Below are 21949 nucleotides of genomic sequence, written 5' to 3' on the forward strand. Positions count from 1 at the left end.
TCCAAGCTAGGGAGGGGAGAGAGAAAGAGGTGGGCTCGGTTGTTTTGCATATTTTGTACTATATAATTGGAAGCCGCTTTCGATGAGGAGGCCGATAAATCCATCCTTTTTAAGCTCCTGATCGAAAAGAGAAAGGAGACTATATGTAAGTAACACGGAGCAGCTAGCTATTGAAACAAAAAATATTTGCAATCGATCAAAGACTCAAGAGTGGGCCACTAGCTAGCTAGCTAATAATGCTAGCTCAATCAGACATTGAGATATACTGCTATGTGTAAAATTTGGTTGGTTGGTTTTATATGGTTGGGTTTCGATCGAGACAATGATGGATAGATGACTTTATCCGCAAAAAATAAATGATGGATAGATGACTAACTATTTTGCATCCTAATGCAAGGAAATTGATAAAAAAATATGTATATACTACGTGTGCTTGATGTGAACGGGCAACTGATATATTATTGTAGCCAGGGAGGGAGGCATGCGGCCAAACTCGCATGTCGTTGGGAAGATATATATAGGGCTGGCTGGAGATTGCTTTTGGGTCGATATATAGCTCTGCGCTGTACGTACGTACCCTGCCATTTCAATTCAGCGACCACTATATATGTCTCAGCGTATCCACTGCCACGTACTGCTAGTGCATATATATACAATAACAGTTCAAAAATAGAGATATATTGCATGATTAGTAGTAACAAGCACTGAGGCAGTGAGCAAATAAAACTACGTGGGCAAGAATAAATTTGATGGGCTAGCTACTGTGCGTAGATCGAAGGGCTGGCTAGCTTACTTTTGTATGCAATACATATTCGTATATGATGGTTCACATGACATGTCGATACGTTGATTGAGTTGAAGAGATATTGGTCTGAATTTGTGCTCACTCTGAGGCTGGCTGTACAAAAAAGCCTTTTTCTCTACATGCAATGCATCTCGGGGGGCTCCACCGTGTAATGGTGCTATGCGTGCGTGGCACCCTGCGAGTGGGTAGGGCACCACGTCAGTCAACAACGCATGCAGTGTGCGGACCCCACCCCACGCTGGCAGCCACGTGGGTAGGTCCCACCGTCTATGCGGGCGACTGACGTCATATTGCTCTCTCCCCAACCAAAATTTGCTCTTTCACGCTATAAATACAGGCAGCCGGCCTGACCGGTGGCTTGCTATACTTGCTCATTATTCCCGTCTCCCAACCTCAAGACTTGAATTCCTTTCTTACGTACCTTTCCTTTTCGATTTAGAAGAGAAAAAAAAAGACATACAGACAGTACGGATGATGCTTGATCGAGTAGCTAGCTTATAGGCAGCCTGCAAATTAATCAAGATTCTTCTTTTCTTGCCATCAATCAATCGACCGGCCCATATATAGCAGCTGTGGAGGGGTTGATTCTTGCTCGTGATGGGGAAGCAGCAGCAGGTGCAGGGCCGCAGCTGCAGGTACGGATCAGAGCGGCTGCTGTACCCTGTTGTTCATCAGGTGAGCTCCGGCTCCGGCGCCGATCAGCTGGCGGACCTCGACGAGGAGGACGTCTGGTCCGTGCTCGACTGCTCCACCCGCTCCAGCAGTAACACCAACACGCTGCTGCAACCAGAGCTGCAGGAGCACCGTCGAGGCGGCCGTCGCGTCACGGCGGGCGGCCTGTCGCTGGCGTTCGAGGCTGCTGCAGGAACGCGCCACCAGCAACAGCAGCAGCATCAGAATGTCGTGGGAGGGGCGGCGCCGCTCAAGGTGCCGGCCAAGCAGTGGCTGCTGGGCGGCAGGTCTTCGTTCCCGAGCAGCAGCTGCCGCGAGGAGGAGGAAGCTGCGGACTGGGTGGCGCCGCACGAGTACCTGCAGCATGCCCGGCGCGGGTCGTCGTCGGTGTTCGAAGGCGTCGGGAGGACGCTCAAAGGCCGCGACCTCAGCCGGGTGCGCGACGCCGTCTGGAGCAACACCGGATTCCTCGGCTAGCTGATTCATTAAGCGCTTCTGCACTTCATCCCTGATCCATCGTGTGCTCTGTCTCAATTGCTTGCGAGCTCGTCGGCATCGCCGGCCGGGCACCTGCTAGCTGGATCAGTAATCCCTCTCGATTGCTACCTCAATTGTGATTGCTATTTATTATTATTAGGTCGGGAAAAGATGTTTCTTTAGTGAATTCTATAGTTTGCTAGCAGTGTATATGGGGTAGCTGCTGCAAGGCTGCATGTACGAATTTTGGTCTCCCGACGAACCACCTCCTGTCTGAATCATGTTGTAGTTCCTTCCACCGGTTGCTCCTAATTTTCTCTGTCTGCTAGTGCTCAATTAAGGTCGAATTCGTAATGTTAAGAAAGACCGACAGATTGCTCCGGTGAACAGTAGTAGACTGTCGTCGCCCCGGCCCCCGTGAGTAGTGGAAAGACGTCCCCACGCATACAGTATTATTTTAGCCTGACGGACAGGACAGACAAAAGAGACAGCGACACCCACTGTTCGGGGTGCGCGTTCGGTTATACCCGAAATTTCAGTTCGGTTCTTCAGGTTTTCATGAAATTCGGTTCTTCAAATATGAGGACCGAAGTTATCTTAAAAATTTTGAGAACCAAAAGTTCGGTTCACCGAAAATTTGGTTCGGTTTTCGGTTCGGAACCCAACTACCCGAACATTGTGTTTACAGCAAAAAAAAATAATAAAAACAAATTTAGTTCAATCTTCTACTTACAACAGAAAATAGATTTAAGTTACACGAAAAAAGAAACACATAATCTTATGTGACACAGGCACACGTAATGAATAAATATCATCTAACATGCAATGAAAACATTAAATTTTAAAGATGCAGCAATGAACTTCGGTTCTTCAGGTTTTTCTGTTAACCGAGGCAAGAGACCGAATTAACCGAACGAACTTCAGTTCTTTGAGTTTGCTGACCGAAGCTTCAGACTGATCGAGGCTGGTTGTACGTATGTATGCGAGTGAACAGGGACAATTAACCAAGCAGCGAGTAGAGCACAGTGAAGAACAGCAAGGAGCAACTGTTGTGCTCGTGTGCTCTGCTGCTCCTGCTCGTTCAATTCACTGCTCCGGTGGACGCTAGCTAGAGCTAGAGCTACAATTCACTGCAATCCATACAAGACCACAGACAGACACACCTTTTCGGAGAAAGTGACTTGCTGTTTTGCATCCATCTGCGCTGCCTCCTCCCACTAGCATCTAGTGGTTGCATTTTTCGGGCGTCTTTGAACCAACTCAGGAGGAGAAGCCCCTAGCTGAATTTAAATTGAAACGGAGCCAAAGCCTCAGAGTTTTACAGAGTTACGTACAGCGAAACACAAAATTTACAAACTGAGAAGGAAGGCACTCGGTCTAACCAACTCTGTTATCGCTAATTGCCGCACAGAACCCCAACGTTGTCGCTGAACCAGGTATACATGGACAGGGACACACACACAGATCAGACAGAGGAATGGGGACGCACCGCTAACAAGATGGATTGTCAGACAACGACCTGGTCATGGGCCTTTTTTATTTTTTCTCTTCTTTTGAGCGGATGGGCCTTTCTTTTAGAATTGCACGGATCGATAGTTGGGTTCAAAGTAGCAGGCCGTCCATATACATAAAACCTAAGCCCCAATAATGGGCCGGTTCCAGGAACCAATTGGTGCACTGCTGCCTGCACCAACGGAACGAAACGGATCGCCGCCGCCGTCGCATCCCAGTCAATCGCCATATACGAGTATATGGTGCACTCGATTAATCGTCAACTCTGAAAACCCCCAATTTTGTTCGATCTGTGCCATGTTGTGATTTCGTAGAGGCAGTATCTATCTCCCCTTTGATTGCATCCCCCAATCGCTGCTGGTCTTCCCCTCGCGGTCACCAATTGCAGCCACGGCCTTCCGATTCGTAAAAAGTGCCGTCCATTTTATAATAACTTACTACAAATTTTGTACCAATTGGACCATTATGCTTTTTATGTATCAGATGGAGTATATGACAGCGCAGGGCAGGACTTGAAACAATCGGAAATTTTGCCCGTCTCTAGTTCATTTGGCGCCCCGTACGTGTAATGCCTGATAGTACATAATTATTACCGGCAATTGTGTCTACAACACCATATATACGTCGTCCATAGCAAATTACAAGGATCGAGGAATTGATCAACGAAGTGCGCAAAGCAAAAAAAATCAACCAACTACGTACAGAGAGGAAAGATGGACGGCAATTAATTAATTAATACACGGATGCCACCGAGAGCTAGCTACGTACGTACATATACAGTTATAGTACAATACACTAGCTAGGACTTGCAACCTAAGCATCAGTCCTTCCTTCCTTCCTTACACGCAACAGAAGATGAAATGCAGAGGCAGGGAGGAGCTGCTAGCTTAATTAATCGAATCAGATCTCGTAGGACATCCCGACCTTGAGCAGCTGCGACCTGGGAATGGCGAGCATCTTCTCCCCCTGCCTGCAGTTCTTCCTGAGGAAGGCGTAGGCGTAGTTGACGATGATCTTCTTGAGCAGCGAGGAATGCGGCCTGGCGACCACCTCGCTCTCCCCCATGATGTACACCACCCCTTTCTCCATCTCCCTCTCGATGAACCTCTGCTCCTCCTGGATCTTGGCCATCTCCTCTAAGCTCATCTTCGCCGCCTGGAACAGCTGCTGGCATGAGTTGACGCTCCCCATAGCCGCCGCCGCCGCCAGCGGGTGCCGCCCCGACAGCTCCGAGAAGGACTCCGCCGGCGTCATCATCTCCTCCGCGTAGATGGATCTCCCTAATAACTGCCTCTCCGTGTAAGACCCTGACGATGGCATGTTCATGTTCATTCTGCCCGTGGCGCCTGATGACGTGGACCTTGCCCTGGCGAGCGCCAGGCTCTCCGAGTAGGACGCCGACGCCGAGAACAGGATTACATTGTGGTTGCTGGCGCGGCGCGTCGACGTGGCCGCCATGCTGTCGCAGCGGGAGCTCGGGTAGCTGACCCTGGCGTCCACGTCGACGGCGACGCCGTACAGGTTCACGTCCCGGATGTAGTACTGGAGCCGCTCCACGAGGGACGCCACGAAGTCCCTGGCCTCCTCCAGCGGGTCCCGGTACCCGTACCTCGCCACGCACCGGTACATCCGGTGCTCCCTGTCGGAACAGGCCCCCACCTGTCGGAAGAGGAACCGTTCCGACACGTCCACGTGTGGCACGGGGAGGTGCTTGACGGAGACGAAGAGCAGCACGGCGTGGATGGAGGGGATCTTGTCGATCAGGTGCGGGAACACCGGCGGGATCCCTTGGACGAGCTCCGTGTAGAAGAGCCCCACGCCGGGCACCCTCCGTAGCCGGTCGCCGGCCCCGTCGAGGATCTCCACCACCCTGTCCGGCGACACCGCCCGCTCGAGCTCGTACTCGTAACGCTTCACGTGCACGTAGTGCCACACCGTCATGACCGCCATCAGCGCCGCCGAGATCACCACGGGGATGTACCCGCCGTGCAAGAACTTGTAGAGCACGGAGGAGAGGTACACCGACTCGGAGGCGGCGAAGACCGAGAAGAAGACGGCCACCCACACCAGGTTCACCTTCCACACCAGCAACATCACCACCGTCAGCAGCAGCGTGGTGATGAGCATGACGAGGACGACGCAGATGCCGTGCGCCTCGCCGATCACCACCGTGGTCTTGAACGCCACGGTGACCACGCACGCGGCGAATGCCAGGAACAAGTTCACCTCCGGGATGTAGAGCTGGCCCTGGTACTGTTTGGAGGTGTGCAGGATCTTCACCCGGGGGAAGCACCCCAAGGCCTGCGAATGCGAGATGGTGGCGAAGGCGCATGAGATCATGGCCTGGCTGCCGATGATGGACGCCAGGATGGCCAGAACAAACGTCGGCCAGAAGAGGATCTCCGGCGTGGACCGGTAGAACGTGTTGGCCACCTCTTCCGGGTACTTCCTCAAGAAGGCGGCTTGGCCGGCGTAGCAAAGGAGCACGGAAGGGACGAGGAAGAAGGCGAAGCTGAGCTGGATGGAGCGGATGCTGAAGTAACCCAGGTCGGCGAAGAGCGCCTCCGTGCCGGTGAAGCAGAGGAGCACGCCGCCGAGGGAGACCCAGGCGGACTTGTTGTTCCGGTGGAAGTAGTCGTAGATGTACTTGGGGTTGAAGGCACGGAGCACGCTGATGTCGTGCTTGAGGAGGTTGTACACGCCCACGGCGCCGATGAGGAGCAGCCAGAGGATGATGATGGGGGCGAAGATGTAGCCCACCTTGTCCGTGCCGAACCGCTGCACCGCGAACAGCCCGATCAGGATCGCCACCGTCATCCACACGATCTGGTCTGCACATATATCATCGCACATTCAATTTGATCAGTAACATTCAACATCACATTCCATCAGTAGCATTCAATTTGATCAGGTTTTCTTGTGAGATTAATCTGTTTCACAGGATTGAAAAAAAACAACTATATGTTTGCTATATTTGTGTACATGCATGCCTATGTTTGTAATGACGATCACAATTAACTAGTGCTAGTGCTAGTATACTCCCTCCGTCTAACAAAGATGTCTCAACTTTGACCAAATTTGAATGCATTTATACATTGAGTCATGTTTAGATACATCCAAATTTTGACAAATCTAAGACATTTTTTGTTGGAGGGAGGAAGTATGATTAATTGATGGTTGGTTGATGTTTTGACACTGCAAGAGTGTACCATCATTGCATTAATGCCTCGAGAAGAATTGAACATACATGTAGATGTGGTGAGAGTCGATTCGACGGCTAGCTAATAACGTAACAAGCGGTACGTGACAAGGAAGGGGATCGATGGCCATGACTTTCAGGTGTGTACGCGCCTACACCTAGCTACATCTATCTCACACAGTACTGCACTTACCTACGTAGTGTGAACTCAGCAGATATGAACAGTGAGTGTTTGTTGTTGTTGGTACGAATCACGACGTACGTACACAGATCTGTGTCCATCATATCTGTTGGAGCTAGACTTGCATCCATGGTCCATATATATGGATCGGATGGTTATTTAATGAGTTCATACGGGCGGCGTCGTCAACAGATCGAGATATATGATGATCGAGGCTATGCTAGCTATTACGTATATAACGTAATACGCCTGCTAGCTAATTGCCTGGCCGTGAGATCTCTAACTGCTGGACAGTGATGTATATATATGTGTTCAGCAAGTCCTCGCTTCACTTAATAATGCCTAGAGACATATTACCTAGCTAGCTATAGAGATGGATTATAATTGATCAGCCGGCCAGAAAAATGAATTGAAACAGAAGAAATTGATTAAGGAGAACGATTGATGCGTACGTCGTGTATATATGGATGTTGTCTTGTTGTTTTCTTCCTTAATGACCCTGCTTGCATGTAAATCACGCCACATGATCGACACTACTAATCAATTGCTGCAAGCTAGCCTAAAGATGGTACTGTACACTAGCTAATACAGCAAGTAGTTTAATTAGTTTTGGGTTTTGCTATATATTTATAAGGCGACTCCGAAATAACTATTACATCCGATTAAATCGAAATTCGTGTAAAATTCATGCAAATAGAAAAGGATGAGAAAGTCTTAAGCAAATATAATGGCTATGATTCTCGATCGAGAAATAACTAATTCTAAATCTCTTTTTCGGTCGGTTTTACCTGTGGTGAGGTGTGGCGCCTTCTCCTTGAGACCACCGACGGCGGAGAGGACGGAGATGGCCGGGGTGAGGCAGGCGTCGCTGATGACCATGGCGGTGGCCAGGATGGTGAGCAGGAACAGCGACACCCGCACCGGCTTGCTCGTCTCCAGGAGCTCCTTCACCCGCTGCGCCCGCATCGCCGCCGGGGACGCCAGTTGCAGCGTCGCTAGCCCGCGCCGACGCCGGCTCAGCGACCGCTTGGGGTCTTCTTCCTCGCCGACCACGCGCAGCTCGTCCTCTGCCTGCTGGTTCGGCACCAGGCTCACCTTGGCGTGGCGAGAGATGAGCGAGTAGAGCGCGAACGTGCCGCCTGCAGTGCATAGTTAAGTTTTGCAGGTGAAATTAACGGTTAATTTTGCCATATCGATCTAAGACGAGTTTCTCGGTTCATGTTAACGACTGTCTGTCTGATCCAATCAATGAGCTAGATTCTTGCAAGATATATATGATCGTCGACCGAGAAATAGATGAAGATGATCCGTAGGTGCATGAACAAGCTAGATGAGATTAGGCCGGCCGGTATATAATTATATATACGTACCGTCTCCGTCGTCGTTGGCCCGGAGCGCGATGTAGACGTACTTGACCATGGTGAAGAGGATGAAGCTGTAGATGATGAGGGAGAGCACGCCGAGGAGGTCGTCGGTGTGCCCCACGCCACCGGTGCCGGAGGTGAAGGTGCTCGAGTAGACGTAGAGCGGCGACGTGCCGATGTCGCCGTACAGCACGCCCACGCACTGGAACGCCAGCCGCAGCGTCTTCCCCCAATGCTCCATCCCCGGCTGCTGCATCCCATGGTGGCCATGGCCGCCCGCACGAGACGCGTCCCGGAACAGTGAGTCCTGCCGCATCACCACCGGCATCTCCACCGCCACCATCTCCTGCTCATCACCACCACCACCTAACTGCTCCCGCTGCTCAGCCATGGATCCTAATTAACTTCTAATTGGGCTGTGGAATTGGGACATGGGCATGCCAATGTATATATATGATCAAGTAGCTAGGTTGCTGGATGGATCACCTGAGAGCCCTCTAGCTAGCTAGCCATGCACCCGGCCTCTTTTTATACAATTAGGAGCCTCCAAACATTAGCTAGTAGGACTATTCTTCTTCAGTAATACATCGTACTGCTAGCTTTGTTGTTGATGGCTGGCTGTAGCGAAGACCCGTAGAATAGTACTATGTGAACGTACATATGACGACCTGAAGTGGACACATCTGGTTTCAGATGGACGACGTTGATACACCAACAGATTCCGTCCTCGCAATATAATGCCTGCCTGATGAATATGCCTGCCTGCCATCCAGCGCCTACGTGCTTTACTTTTGAGGTTGAGTTTCCTAGCTAGCTAGCTAGCTCCATACATCCATCACACTTTGCCAAACATTGCGTCAGCATCCTTGCTTCATTTCTTGGTGTCCAAATAAAACAAAATTTTCGATTCCTCTTTCTTTCTTCTTTTCCTTCCTTCCATATCACGCGCCTACTACTCATAGTCATCCATCGATCTTATCTACTGTCCATTTCAACCTGCATCGATGGATTTGATCCATTCAAACCTGCTTCTAATTGGATTTGATTTGTTGTGAATACCACCAGCTTCTAATTGGATTTGTGGTTGTATCCAGTCCAGCAACAAGCTAAAGCTAGCTATCTTACCTAAGTGGTGCCAAGTCAAGTTAGCTAGATTTTCCAGCTCCATCTTGAGTGACAAAAAAGCTATTGACCTAGCTAGCTAGACTGCAAGCTAGATCATCAGTCTCTTGTCTTCTCCATCCATATATGTCGATCAATCAATTTCGCTTCTCTTCAGTTCCCTGTACGTACCTGCCCCAGCCCACCCTTTAAATGTACGTTTTCGCGTTTCCTGAATTTAACCCAGCAAACTGCATGCTCTCTTTTTCTTCTTCTTCCGTTTACACACGTAGAAAGCACCTTATGCTTGCTTGTCTACCACAAAAATGCTCACTACATTAATTCCATTGCTTCATAAATAAATCCCTAGCGCTCTCTCTCTCACCAAATGCAGTCATGGACCCCTAACTCATATATATATAAGTCAGTTTCTACTGTACCTATTACTCCATCGGAACTAATGGAGTATCAGCCATGGGACATTACAGTCTTTTCACATTAAAAAACAAAAATCAGCTTTCTCTCTCTTCCTGGTTCCCGATCTCGTCCTCCTCCGGCACCGGCCGCACTGCTCGCAGGGCCGCCCCTCTCCGGTCCCTAGCCTGACCTCCCGCCTCCTCAACCGAAGCCCCAGCAGGCAGTGCTGCAAGGGCCCCCGTTCCTCCTCCGCGTGCTCCTCTACGTCGTCGTGAGCCAGAGGCGCCGCCTCCCCGTCGCCGCGATGGGGTCACTCCACGTCGCTCGCCATGGCCGCCGCCGTCCTTCACTCCGCGCGCCGCCCCCTTCTTCCTCTGGCGCTGCCGCCGTCATCCTCCGGCGCGCCGCCACCGCCCACCGCGCAGCTCGCCGTCGCGGTCCTCGCAGCGGCTGCCGCGGCCCTTCGCGCCATGCGTCGGCAGCATCCTCCTGCGGCACCGCCACCCTCTGCGTCGCTCGCCGCCCTCTGTTCGCGCCTTGCGGTCCGTCACCGTCCTCCGCGCAGCGCGCCCGCGCTGGCCGCCACTGTCTCGTTCGCAGCCGCCCTGTCCCAGAGCTCCACCCAGTTAGATTTACGTACGTAACCCTGCCTAGTGATACTCCACCCAGCTGGAGTACTGAGGAGTAACAGGTAATCTCAGCCGTTAGATTAAAAAAATGAACGGGTCAAATTAATTCCGTGGTATCGTAGAAGAACTCATATATAAACTCCCCCAAGGAATTATGTATCATTCACTCTCAACTTTAATAAAAAACTCAAGGGAGTATGCCTAGAGTCTCCGCAAGCTAGGGTTTTAGTCCTAAGGACCGACGAAGTTGCTTGGACTAACGAGCGAGGAATCGGGTTATAGTCCGGAAGGTATCCTTACCTCGTTAAGGCTCGGAAAGATCTGTTCGTCAACATATATATTCTTAATTAGCTTATAGTCCGGAAGGTATCCTTAATTAGCTTAGTTTCACATTGCATATGATTATTTTTGCATCTTAATTATTGTTCCATGTAAGGTCGATCGGTTTGTTAGTCAAAATGCATATATATTCTTTGTATACTTTGTTGCCATGAACATTCTGCTGAACAAGGTTTTTTGTTTCGAAAAGGGGGAACGATCCCCGGCCTCTACATCAATTGATGCAGACCGCCATGTTCTGCTGAACAAGGTGTACGGGTGCACGTGTGCGTGTATATACACGTATATATCAGATTAATTAATCAGGGTATCAAATTCAACTGATCAAGCTTTTGTTGTTAAGGAGCAAGGACAGAGTGACAGACTACCAACTTAGTTAAGAAACCCCTGCGGTAACGCATGCATGGGTCGTAGCTATAGCTATAGCAGCTAGCTAGCTAGCCAGATCCATATGCACCAAACACATTAAGCAACCAAAGCGATGACTAATGATCCTATATTTAGAAATCTTAAACATAGTGAGTGATAAGTAAAAAGTAACTTAATCTTAATCTGGCCTTTGTGATTCGACACTTCCTCTTCATCTATTTATTATGCAAGCGCTTTATGCAGCTAGTGTTAGGTTAATTAGTCGTTGTATGGTTAGATGTACGTATTGGCATACTGTTGCGAGGAAGCAAGGTTCGGGCTAGGAATAGCGATCATCATGTTCATGCAATCATGCATGCTGTAACCTGCCTCCGGCCTGTCCTGTTGAAACGTTCATACGGCGAAAGCTACTCTTACAACAGAAAGAATTGAAGCCAGAAACAGTCAAACTAACTAACTTGATTCAGAAATTAAGCAAACATTTGTAGCTATACGTACATGTACATGTCAATTTGTCAAGTCAACCGGCCTATATATATATATATATATATATATATATATATATATATATATATATATATATATATATATATATATATATGCTAGCTCGCTTGAATATATATGAACCCAGTGTTACCGTGTTACCACCATTTTAACTGCTAGAAAATAACAGCAACATGCATATATATATGTACAGATAGATGTAGGAGCTGCTTTCATTATTTCCATCTCCATCACAACATGAAGCCAGAAAAAACTAACTAAAATCACGAGATCCCCAACATGCATGTCACTGTCATTGTAGATATATGTAGCTAGATATATTTGTGTATATAGAGACTAGAGATATCACTCGATGTCATCGTGATTGTGATCCAAGGGGCCAGGAAAACGTGACGATCCGGCGATCGGGATTAATTACTTGTTATCATCGTCAAGGAATGGTGCATAATCTCTCTAGGAGTACCTCTTTGCATGCGTACAGTTCACACTAGTACCCAAAAATAGACGCTAGACACACAAGTCCACCTTCTGAATTAATGCCTGCATTTTTCAGATAGCTCGATGTAATTAAAAGCTGGGGTTTATTTGGATGTACGCTAAGTAAGATATACTACGATGTTGTTAAGCTAGCGTCTCTTGATTATCCGGGGAAAAAAAGTCAACTTTTCTTATACTCGGTGAGTAGATCTTATTAAACAGTGTGAGAGTGATGCTGCTGCAAAAAGTTTACACTGTAAACTACAGTCATGTACATACACATCAGTAGCTAGCTAGCTATAGCTGCAATATACGAGTACTTGGAATGGGTTGACTAATTAAGTACACAGGTATGTATATATGTATGTACATGTGTGTGTACACACACACACCGTAGTTGCACAGGGTGACAGGTGTCAATTTCTCTAGCTGGCTAGCTACTTGACCTTTTTTTCCCTTCACTTGTTGTCGTTCTCTGTAATGGAGTGAAAAGTTAATTGCAGGCCACAGTTAATTGCAGCCACCCACGTATATATATGCATAATTGAAGTAAAAGTTTACAGATGGATGGATCATCGAGAGTGCGCAAACCACAAGCAACGCACTGCCATTTTAGAGATGGATGTAAATGTAATAGGCGGTTGACTAATTGAAAGTAAAAGCTTTACAGATGGAAGGTATTTGTGCGGGAAGACAAGAGTGAGGAGGAGTAAAACAAGAGGAACCGTCTTGTAGCTATAGCCTCTCTAGTCTTCTCTCTTCTTGATGTTCTCCTTCTGTACTCGTTTTTATTTTCTGCGCGAAAGTGCTTCTGTAAATTCCAACACTTAATTAATTGAATCGGCGCTGCCGTTTTCTAAAAAAAAACAAGAGGAATCTGTATGTATATTTATTGGGAGTCACTAGGCTGAGAAATGAAACAGTCGACCATGGTCCAAGGAGGTCTCCGTAATTTAATTTCACTTCTGTTAATGATGTCCAGGTTTAACATACAATAGTAACTCCATATCTAGTAAATGGCCCACAAAAAAGCAATAAAACCATAGCCCAAGTTAGGTGCTGTAGCTGTTTTATTGGGCCTATAGAAGTGCAAAAAAAGCCTACAATCAAACGCCTAGATAAACAATACGAGAGAACAAAAACCACAACAACCTTGTGAGTGTATACAGTTTTAAAAATTGCATGTGAAGTTTAACACGCGGTTTCAAAAATTGCACGTCAAATTTAATGCGTGGTTAAAAATTGCGTGTGAAATTAAACGTGCCGTTTTAAAAATTGCACGTGAAATTTAATGCGCCGTATTAAAAATTGCACTTGAAACTTAATGCGCGGTTAAAAATTGCACGTGAAATTGAACGTGCCGTTTTAAAATTTGCACGTGAAATTTAATGCGCCGTATTACAAATTGCACATGAAACTTAATGCGCGGTTTTAAAAATTGCACGTGAAATTTAATGCCCCATGAAATAGGAAACATTATGCAACTAAAAAACTACAATTGAAACTGGCACGCAACAAAAAAAAATTACAATTACAATCGAATAAAATTAAGCAGATGACCTACCATCAACACGTCCACGCAGCGTGTCGATCGTCCGGTCGATGCTAATATCGTCGACTGAGAAATTGTTTTTCTCGGTGATTGAGATCTAACAAATCCGATAATAATAATAATACTAATAATAGTATGGTAATTTAGGAACAAAAGAAGAAAAAACCCATATAAAACTAGCTAGTAGCTAAAACCACGTAAAACTAGTACTATATTGACCAAGTATAAAGGAATATAGATAAAAAAAATTGCACACTCATCAGATGTAACCACTACCAAACACAAACACAGAGCTTTGATTAAAAAAAAGGACACTATTATTCTAACCTTTTTTAATCGGGACTATATTATTCTAACCTTTTTTTAGAATAACTATATTATTCTAACCTGTTGCTTACGAACACAAAGGAATGGCAAAAGAATACACTCATGACCCTGCAAATTCTGAAAAGAAAATCCCACCAGCATTATCAAGCCCAACACACACCCAGTGGCCCACCAAAAATCAGAACACACACCATCTCACACCCGCACACCCCTGGCCCAAGAAAAATGCTAACTGTTATGGCCTTTTTATCAAGAAAACAGAAAACACACGCACGATCTTAGCATGGAAATCCAACCATGAAATATTGTTTCTGAGTCGCGCCTGAGCACTAGCAATTCCGATATTTATTCGCTGCCTTGCCTGCAAGTTAGTTGCCTCACGTCAAGGCCTCTATGTGAAGAGGAGAAAAGGCCCATCACAGCCCATTACATGTGAGACCTCTTGTAGATACCAGAAAGGCCCAGCCCATCCGAGCCCATTACATCGTTATCCGGCCTCTTCTTCTTCTGTTACTGTCGCCTCCGGCGACGGCGACGGCGACGGCGAGGAGATGGCGACGGAGAAGGCGCGGCAGCTCCTGGCCCGCCTCGCCGTCACCCCGGACGCCGCCGTCCCCGACCTCCCCTTCCTCCACCGCGCGCTCCTCCTCCCGCTCCTCTCCGCAGCCTCCGTCCTCCTCCGCCTCTCCGTCCACTCCCCGCTACGCCCACGCCTGCGCCAAGCGCTCCTCCCCGTCCCCGTCGTCAGCGTCGGCAATCTCACCTGGGGAGGCAACGGGAAGACGCCCATGGTCGACTTCCTCGCGCGCAGCTTCCACGCCATGGCCATCTCGCCGCTCGTCCTAACAAGGGTTCTCCTGAATGCTCCCCCTAATGCTCCTTGCTTCATTGCATATTATCTCCCTTGCATATTTAGTTTAGATACATTTTGTTCCAAACCTTCAAGTAGTTGTATTTCTCGTGGTTCAAACATAGCAGTCAATGTTATTGCTGTAGGGTTATGCTGGTGGCGATGAATCCAAGATGCTCCGGAGGCGCCTTGCTGATACTTCCGCCAAGATTGGGGTTGGTGCAAATAGGGCTGCTGTGGCTTCTTCCATGCTGCAAAAGTATGGCTATGTCCACCCTTGCGAGGCGTTCCACCCGGAGAAGCTTCCGTCAGCGTGCAACCGGGCTGTGATCGACAAAAGTGCCAAGATTGGAGTGGCCATACTGGACGATGGAATGCAGGTATCAAGTATTTGGGTGTTTTCTTTTATAGACAACCTATATGTATCAGTACCTTGGTTTATGCGATGTTTCTTTGAAATGAATGACACATAGTGGCCAAGCATATTTGTTCCTTCAGGAAACACATAAGAATATGCATGTATTCTCAGTTCTCTCTCGTTCGTTGTAGGCAGCACCGGAGTTTGCTTCGAGATGTGGAGATCGTGATGGTCAATGGGCTGACACCTTGGGGAAACACTCATTTCATTCCACGAGGACCCATGAGGGAACCGTTGAGCGCGCTTACTCGAGCTGATATAGTGGTTATTCATAATGCAGATCTGGTAAGCCATAGTCTCAGTGGTCCACAATTTGTTATTACCTTTTTACCTGGCTGAATATTAATTCTTTAGCGGCTGATATCGTTCTTGACACGAGACATTGAAATTGTGCTGTTCAAGTAAACAAGCGTAATTTTAAGATGCCACATAAAAAATATTTTATGGCATTCATATGATTGTAAGTAGTTAAAACATAGAAGTAAAATTGATCCAAGGTGCATTCTTACTTTCCCTCATTGTGAACTGAACTTCCATCTGACAAACAGTGTCGGCCTTTAGTGCACTCTGCACTGAAAGAAATGAGAGATGCAGGTATTTATTTTACCTTAAGCAGATGAATAGTTGCATCGATTGTTCTCTGAATTACCATTTGCTACTGCACAGGCTTGTGAAGTGCAACTGGAAACAATTCAATCTACAGTCCAGGATAGTGGTGCGACATGTCCAGTGTTCTTTAGTAAATTGTCTCCATCTCATATTTTCGAGGTTAATCAACCATGGCAGAGACTGCCTCTTAATGTGTTGGATGGCACGATCGTGCTATGTATCTCTGCAATTGGCTGCCCGGATGCTTTCATACATACAGTTAGAGAGGTACATTTTCTCCTTACATTTTTCTTTGTCTAGTCTGCTCTGCTTTACCTGTCTTAAGAATGGAATGCTGCCTGTTGTAATCCTATTCATTTTGGAAAAACAATATTGGCATTTATAGCAGTTTATTGCTAGTATGCTTTGCTTCTTATCTATCAAAAACCTAATAAATGCGTCATAGATGTCCAACTCAAAAATGTAATTTGAATATCATGTTTTCAAGTTTTCATGTTAAGTCTTAAGATGTTACTGTATATTTTATTCCCTTCATGCCTACCTCACACCAGTCTCTGTCGACAACTGAACAAGACCTAATTGGAGACCAAGGTGGTCAGCCAGAGAAACAACAGTCAAATAACACGACATTTACAATCGATAAAATTTAAAAAAAAACTGAAAAATATTTGTTATTTCACTACATCATTTCCAAATAGGGTGATTTCAGGTACCGATAGATGGTTGTCAACTGGGTTGTAATTAGTTTACAAAAAACAACGCAGACTTTACAACTAACAGACACAAAATATTTCAAAAACTGTTATCAATATCGACAGGGAGTCACATTCTTACCTGAACAGTCAGCTAAGCCTCGCTGCCAGGAAATCATGCTAATAATCCTGTACTTATTGTCTGCTGTAGATTGGTCCACTCAAGATTGATAGGCTGGATTTCAGTGATCACCATTTCTTCCATGATCATGTAAGTATCTGCTACACATCTCTTCCTTTTCTCTTTTCATGTTCATTAGGAATTTTCTATATCAAAAAATCATGTTACAGGTACTTTTAAAATAATAATTATACGTGTCCAGTGTCAGTGTGTGCATGGTGTCTGGCTTCCTATTGGGACTGTAATGTAATATGTAGTAATATTTCCGAGACTAACGCAATGAGTCACTCCCATTTTTAGCCCAGACAGTAGTCTAGCTGTTGCAATACCGCATTTGTAGTTCCTTTTACTATATGTTTCTTTGTCATTCATTACAAGATGATTACTATTTGTTGTTTATCTACTATAGGACCTGAAATTAATCCAAGAAAGAGTGAGGAAGCTTGTTGATCAACATAACAAAGAGACCATCGTCATAGTTACGGAGAAGGTATGGCCACCTTAAAATTTCTCGCCTACATTTTCTTTTTCATAATTAAACTACTTACTTTGTCCTTTCTTTTCTCTACTTGTGTCAGGATTACGACCGTGATCCAGATGCCCTTAGGATGTTAGACGTAAAGGTTTGGGTTCTGTCTTCTTCTTTGCAAATTATGCCCCTCAAGGAACAAAGAGAAGATGAATTTATGAGGAAAGTGAAGGACATTATTACAACTAGGCATGGAAAATCACATAGGGAGAGAGCCCATCTATGAGGTGCTGATCATTTGGCAGGGGCGAAGCTAGAAAGGCAGAGCACTAGGTTCAGTTCAAGACAGATGGTGTCATACGGCTGAAAATATCTTGAAGCAAAACAGTTTTGTCATTAAGAACTGTTACTTCCATACCATGTTGTATTAGCGTTGATTGGTTAATTCAAATCCTGTTTATTTTCCAGAACACACACCATTTTAGTGGGAGTTTTATTCAACTGGGTCAGTGATCTGAACCTCCGTTTAACCTGAACTGGATCTGGATCCGACAGGATCATGAGAAGGTGCCCCTCTTCTGTTGTCCATATATAGCTTTCAGTTCCCAGTTTTCTCTTGGAAAAAGTTGGTAGGTAAATGTATCCATCAATACCAACCTGCCTATGTATATCCACTTTGACATATGGTTATTACAATATTCCTACTCTAACCCACAACTACTAATTACTAGCCATCTCTTGGGGAGAAATTCTTTAATGTGCATTACGTTGTTTGTCATTGGTGATGGACAGCATACCAATCATGCATCTCCTTGGTCCTTGCTATGCATACATGTTTTATCTGTCCTATAATTTTAAGACAGGGAGAGAAGCAACCTAATTATTTACATAAGGAATTAAAAGGGAATAAAAGGAATGCTTCTCTTCAAAGGGCAAACAGATGCATGCATGCAGCATGATGCATGGATTATCAACAATTGGTTGATTAGCTATACCCCGGCCATGCATTAGGGTTTCACCTAACCAAATAATGAAAGAGGAAAGGAATGACAGTATGATTGCACATGTACACACATAGAAAACAACAATATTCTGCTGGCAGGCAGGGAATTGAGCTAAGCTAGACATGTACTGGCTACTGATGTACAGCCCGGCTGTAGCCTGTAGGCAAAGTGTACATGTGCTGGCTAGGTGCAGATTGAAGTATATCTGTACTGCTGCACTGTTCAGTTGTACATACTGCAGGAGATTAATAAACGATGGATGGAGTACAGATTTACAGTCAGCACTCAGCAGCACGTATAATATAATGCATGTGCTTCTTCGTATATGTGCTGCTCCTGTACTACATGTTGCAGCTTAGCTGCTGGAATATGTGTCAGTACTGGTGGCATATATTGCGAGTGGGTGTAGTATTATTATAGCTGCATGCATGTCAGTGTCTACACCCACCTGGTCTTTGCTTTTGTACACACATATGTGTACCCTTTTTTTATCTTTCACATTATATGTTGTCCTCTACTACATTAATTCTCAAGTACTATACATACATACATACATGTGTTATGGATAAGAGAGAGTAACAATAATTGAGTAGTGCTTAGTTGCCTAGTACTCCCTCCGTTAAGATATTCTAGCTTTGTCATAAGTCAGATTTACAAAGAGGTAGTAAATATTAACTGTACGTAAATATATATCCATCTTTTTCTGTTATATGTCGACCTAATCTTAACTTGATTTAATACAGTGTATAGGGAGAAAAATCTTCTGTCTGTTTTCTGCAATGTTTGTACCCTACATAGGCAAGAGTGTGTGTATAAGACAAGATTAGATGATCACTTTGCCCTATCTACTGTCTGCTTGTGACCTGACTTGAAAGAAGAAGCAACCCAGCTTGCTCATGGTTGAAGAGGAAAACACCAATGTATGACAGGCTATAGTTGAGGCATCACGAGGCAGCCAGAAATAAATTATGTGGAGATTTTGGTTCTAGTGAAATCGAATATGCAGTCTCACTACATAGATTAGCCAGGAACTTAATTTACTTTAAACACGATGAACTGTGTGCCGTACCCTCTGGTAGTGCAATATATCTAGCTATATCCTCTCTCCGACGAACATGTATACGAGCTCTACTAATTATTCTGCATATAGTTTGAAATGATTTTTTGGAACAGTTTAATTGTTGAGGAAGCATGAAGTTGAGATTATTTGGAACTACATGTATGTTTTTCCAACTAATTAACTAATTTCAGTCCCCAATCCATGTTAATATCCTAGCTAGCAACTATTTCTTGACCAATTGAGCATCCTGCATATTCATCGGTACAATTATATATGTAGGAATGTATCCATGGGATCAATAGATAATTTTTTCCAAGAGATCACCATTTGAGAGAATTGACAAAAAGTACGGCCTATTTGGACAGATGAGCAAACTGATAAGAAGATCACAAACTTTGAACTTAGACAAGGATAAAAAACCTTCTAACTAATCCGATCATAATCAAATTAACATAAGTATGCGGTGTATTTTGGGATTTTATGTGGAACTCTATACAGATTTCATTCCAACAACTGACGACATGCAATCTTTTACAACAATTAGGGTACAAATTGTAACATGACTTGAGATGTTGAGCTTTTGTAGAGTAATTTGATCGGCATATACACACATGTATATAAGAAACAAACAATAACCCTTTGGCCTAATTAAGATACAATTATTTTGATCGATTCACTCGGGAGCAATCACAAAGAATTAACCACAAACAAAATAAGAAGAGACCGACTGAGGGGAAACGGAGATCGAAGCGGCGGGAGCATGAACACACGCATACATATGTTGACAAGATGGAGTTGGGAAGTGCAAAATCAGGAAATCAATTCATGCAATTTTGGGGATAGTACTATAAACTAGCTAGTCCCAAGCCTAAGCTCCAGATCCACTTCTTGCCGGCCTAGTGCAAGATGGAGAGGGCTAGGGCTTGAGACCATCACTTTGGGTACCTTTGCATGACCATGGTGATCAGCTTCCTCTCTTTCGCATGGCATGGGCGACCGCCGCCGCACGAAGAACGGGAGAGCCACCATCGCTGGCGGCTGCTGATCGACGCGCCTCCGCTTCCTGCAGATCCTCTCCTCATCGGTGCTTTGATCTAGCCTTGCCGTGGCATCAAATACAGGCATGGAGAGGAACACCTTGGTGTTGCTGTTGTTGTTGCTGATGATGATCTCCTTGTCGGCAGCAGAAAGGATGGTTGATATGTAGGAATTATTAGGAGAAGCACGAGTCGTCGTCACGGTCGCCGGCTGTGGAGACTTAGGGCTGGGGATGGTGAGTTGTTGTTGATGATGATGGAGATCATCCGGCGCCGGTGCCGGCGGTGAGGCGCACTGCCGGAGCCGGGCACGGTCGCGGCGGTGCACGTTCATGTGGCCGCCCAGCGCCTGCGCCGACCGGAACTCTCGCCGGCAGAAGGTGCACGTGTAGGACCGTGGCGGCCACACACAACCAACGTCTCTTGCGAAGGCCTGCTCCTCCCATGACGGCGCCTCAGCCGCCGCAGGGAAGCTGGATCTCACCAGGGTCGTCGTGGTCGTCGTCGTAGTAGTACTTGCGCCGCCACCGCCGCCGCCCCACATACCGGCCCAGTAGTAGTTGGCAGCCATCTTTTGCTAGCTCGAGTGCTCGATCGATGATGTGAAAGTATTTGGGTGTGTTGCTCTTGTTCATGCCATGGCCATGGGAGCTAGCTTGCTGCTGGAGCTAATTAGCTCTGATGTGCAGCTAGCTGCACGGTTGGTACAAGACTAGACGGGGACTGGTAGTAGATGGCCTATGGGGTACTAGTAGTGCATGCCAAGTTAAGATGTAAGAAGATGTGATCTGTGTACGTTTTTGTTGTTTGCGTTTATATGTATTATGTATGGAGTACTACTTGAGTAGCTATAGCTAGTATCTAGCTTAGCTAGGATGCATGATTGGTACCATATGGAATGTGGGATACTTCCTCAGTTCCTCTACTTCTTCACAAGTGTTTTTGACTAGTGATCACTAACTTCTGTTATAAAATTAACCCAATAATATTATGATACTACATATATATACATGAAAGTATTATTTGAGATCACTACATACGTTGTTGCTAATTAGTATTAGTTCAATCTTATTAATTTTTAAATTAAAGATCGACATCGATAGCTGATGTTTAAAAGTTTGACCAGACCTTGTACCTAAATTACACCATATATAGCTTGCTTCTCTGTGAACTCTACGGTGCAAAATTAATAACCTAATTGTAGTGTGTTTTGTTAATTCAAACAACAAACTCAGCTCTTATGGATGCTAGTTAGTGTGAACATGACTGATGTAGAGTTAGAATACATTATCGACCTTTAATTTGGATTCTTGCTCAATTTGCCTAATAATTGCACTGTCCTTGTTTATTTCTTCTTAATTTTTGTACTAATTCACTAGCTGTTGTGAAAGATGCAGTCAGACTCTCCCGTCAAAAGAATTAAACAAACATATGTAGTCTTGTTTTTTACTACATATATTTATAATGATCATGGTATTATTAACATATATCCATAGAAACTTAACTGGGTTCAACCTCCTTTTCGGAAAAAAGAAACTTAATTGGGCGCATGCATGTTAATGTACACATCGATCTGGTTTCTTCATATTTTGCTTACAAAATGATCCCACATATATAGGCTAATGATAGTTAGTAACAAGCTAGTTAACGGGGACGGAGCCAGCCTCGAGGTTGCCCACCCTTAAACAAGATTTACTAATGATT

General features: G+C 45.6%; 4 protein-coding genes across 4 annotated transcripts; 2 read left to right on the plus strand and 2 right to left on the minus strand.

Moving 5' to 3' along the window:
• Window positions 1-1142: 1142 nt before the first annotated feature.
• Window positions 1143-2314, plus strand: LOC100839665. Its single transcript, XM_003561487.3, has one exon. The coding sequence runs from the start codon at window positions 1403-1405 to the stop codon at window positions 1952-1954; it is 552 nt and encodes a 183-aa protein (XP_003561535.1). The 5' UTR covers window positions 1143-1402; the 3' UTR covers window positions 1955-2314.
• Window positions 2315-4032: 1718 nt separating this feature from the next.
• Window positions 4033-8786, minus strand: LOC100827811 (potassium transporter 22). The gene is made up of 3 exons (XM_003557663.4): window positions 8217-8786; window positions 7635-7985; window positions 4033-6297 (listed from the first exon to the last, which is right to left on the minus strand). Exons 1-3 carry the CDS (start codon window positions 8599-8601, stop codon window positions 4367-4369), a joined length of 2667 nt encoding a protein of 888 aa, XP_003557711.1. The 5' UTR covers window positions 8602-8786; the 3' UTR covers window positions 4033-4366.
• Window positions 8787-14413: 5627 nt separating this feature from the next.
• Window positions 14414-17854, plus strand: LOC100828121 (probable tetraacyldisaccharide 4'-kinase, mitochondrial). The gene is made up of 7 exons (XM_010230182.3): window positions 14414-14776; window positions 14922-15155; window positions 15329-15478; window positions 15860-16069; window positions 16706-16765; window positions 17085-17165; window positions 17254-17854. Exons 1-7 carry the CDS (start codon window positions 14477-14479, stop codon window positions 17428-17430), a joined length of 1212 nt encoding a protein of 403 aa, XP_010228484.1. The 5' UTR covers window positions 14414-14476; the 3' UTR covers window positions 17431-17854.
• Window positions 17855-19655: 1801 nt separating this feature from the next.
• Window positions 19656-21039, minus strand: LOC104582350 (probable transcriptional regulator RABBIT EARS). Its single transcript, XM_010231825.3, has one exon. The coding sequence runs from the start codon at window positions 20814-20816 to the stop codon at window positions 20061-20063; it is 756 nt and encodes a 251-aa protein (XP_010230127.1). The 5' UTR covers window positions 20817-21039; the 3' UTR covers window positions 19656-20060.
• Between the last annotated feature and the right edge of the window lie 910 nt (window positions 21040-21949).

This window comes from Brachypodium distachyon, chromosome 1 (assembly GCF_000005505.3).
Source record: "Brachypodium distachyon strain Bd21 chromosome 1, Brachypodium_distachyon_v3.0, whole genome shotgun sequence".
NCBI classification, from domain to species: domain Eukaryota; kingdom Viridiplantae; phylum Streptophyta; class Magnoliopsida; order Poales; family Poaceae; genus Brachypodium; species Brachypodium distachyon.

Bases quoted from the DNA above. Each gene is read 5' to 3' on its own strand.
- LOC104582350 (XM_010231825.3), bottom strand. From the start codon at position 20,816: ATGGCTGCCAACTACTACTGGGCCGGTATGTGGGGCGGCGGCGGTGGC.
- LOC100827811 (XM_003557663.4), bottom strand. From the start codon at position 8,601: ATGGCTGAGCAGCGGGAGCAGTTAGGTGGTGGTGGTGATGAGCAGGAG. The intron at 7,986-8,216 runs GTACGTATATAT...TATGCACTGCAG, and splicing joins GGCCAACGACGACGGAGACG to GCGGCACGTTCGCGCTCTAC. The intron at 6,298-7,634 runs GTAAAACCGACC...ATATATGTGCAG, and splicing joins GGCGCCACACCTCACCACAG to ACCAGATCGTGTGGATGACG.
- LOC100828121 (XM_010230182.3), top strand. From the start codon at position 14,477: ATGGCGACGGAGAAGGCGCGGCAGCTCCTGGCCCGCCTCGCCGTCACC. The intron at 16,070-16,705 runs GTACATTTTCTC...TGTCTGCTGTAG, and splicing joins TCATACATACAGTTAGAGAG to ATTGGTCCACTCAAGATTGA. The intron at 16,766-17,084 runs GTAAGTATCTGC...TATCTACTATAG, and splicing joins ACCATTTCTTCCATGATCAT to GACCTGAAATTAATCCAAGA.
- LOC100839665 (XM_003561487.3), top strand. From the start codon at position 1,403: ATGGGGAAGCAGCAGCAGGTGCAGGGCCGCAGCTGCAGGTACGGATCA.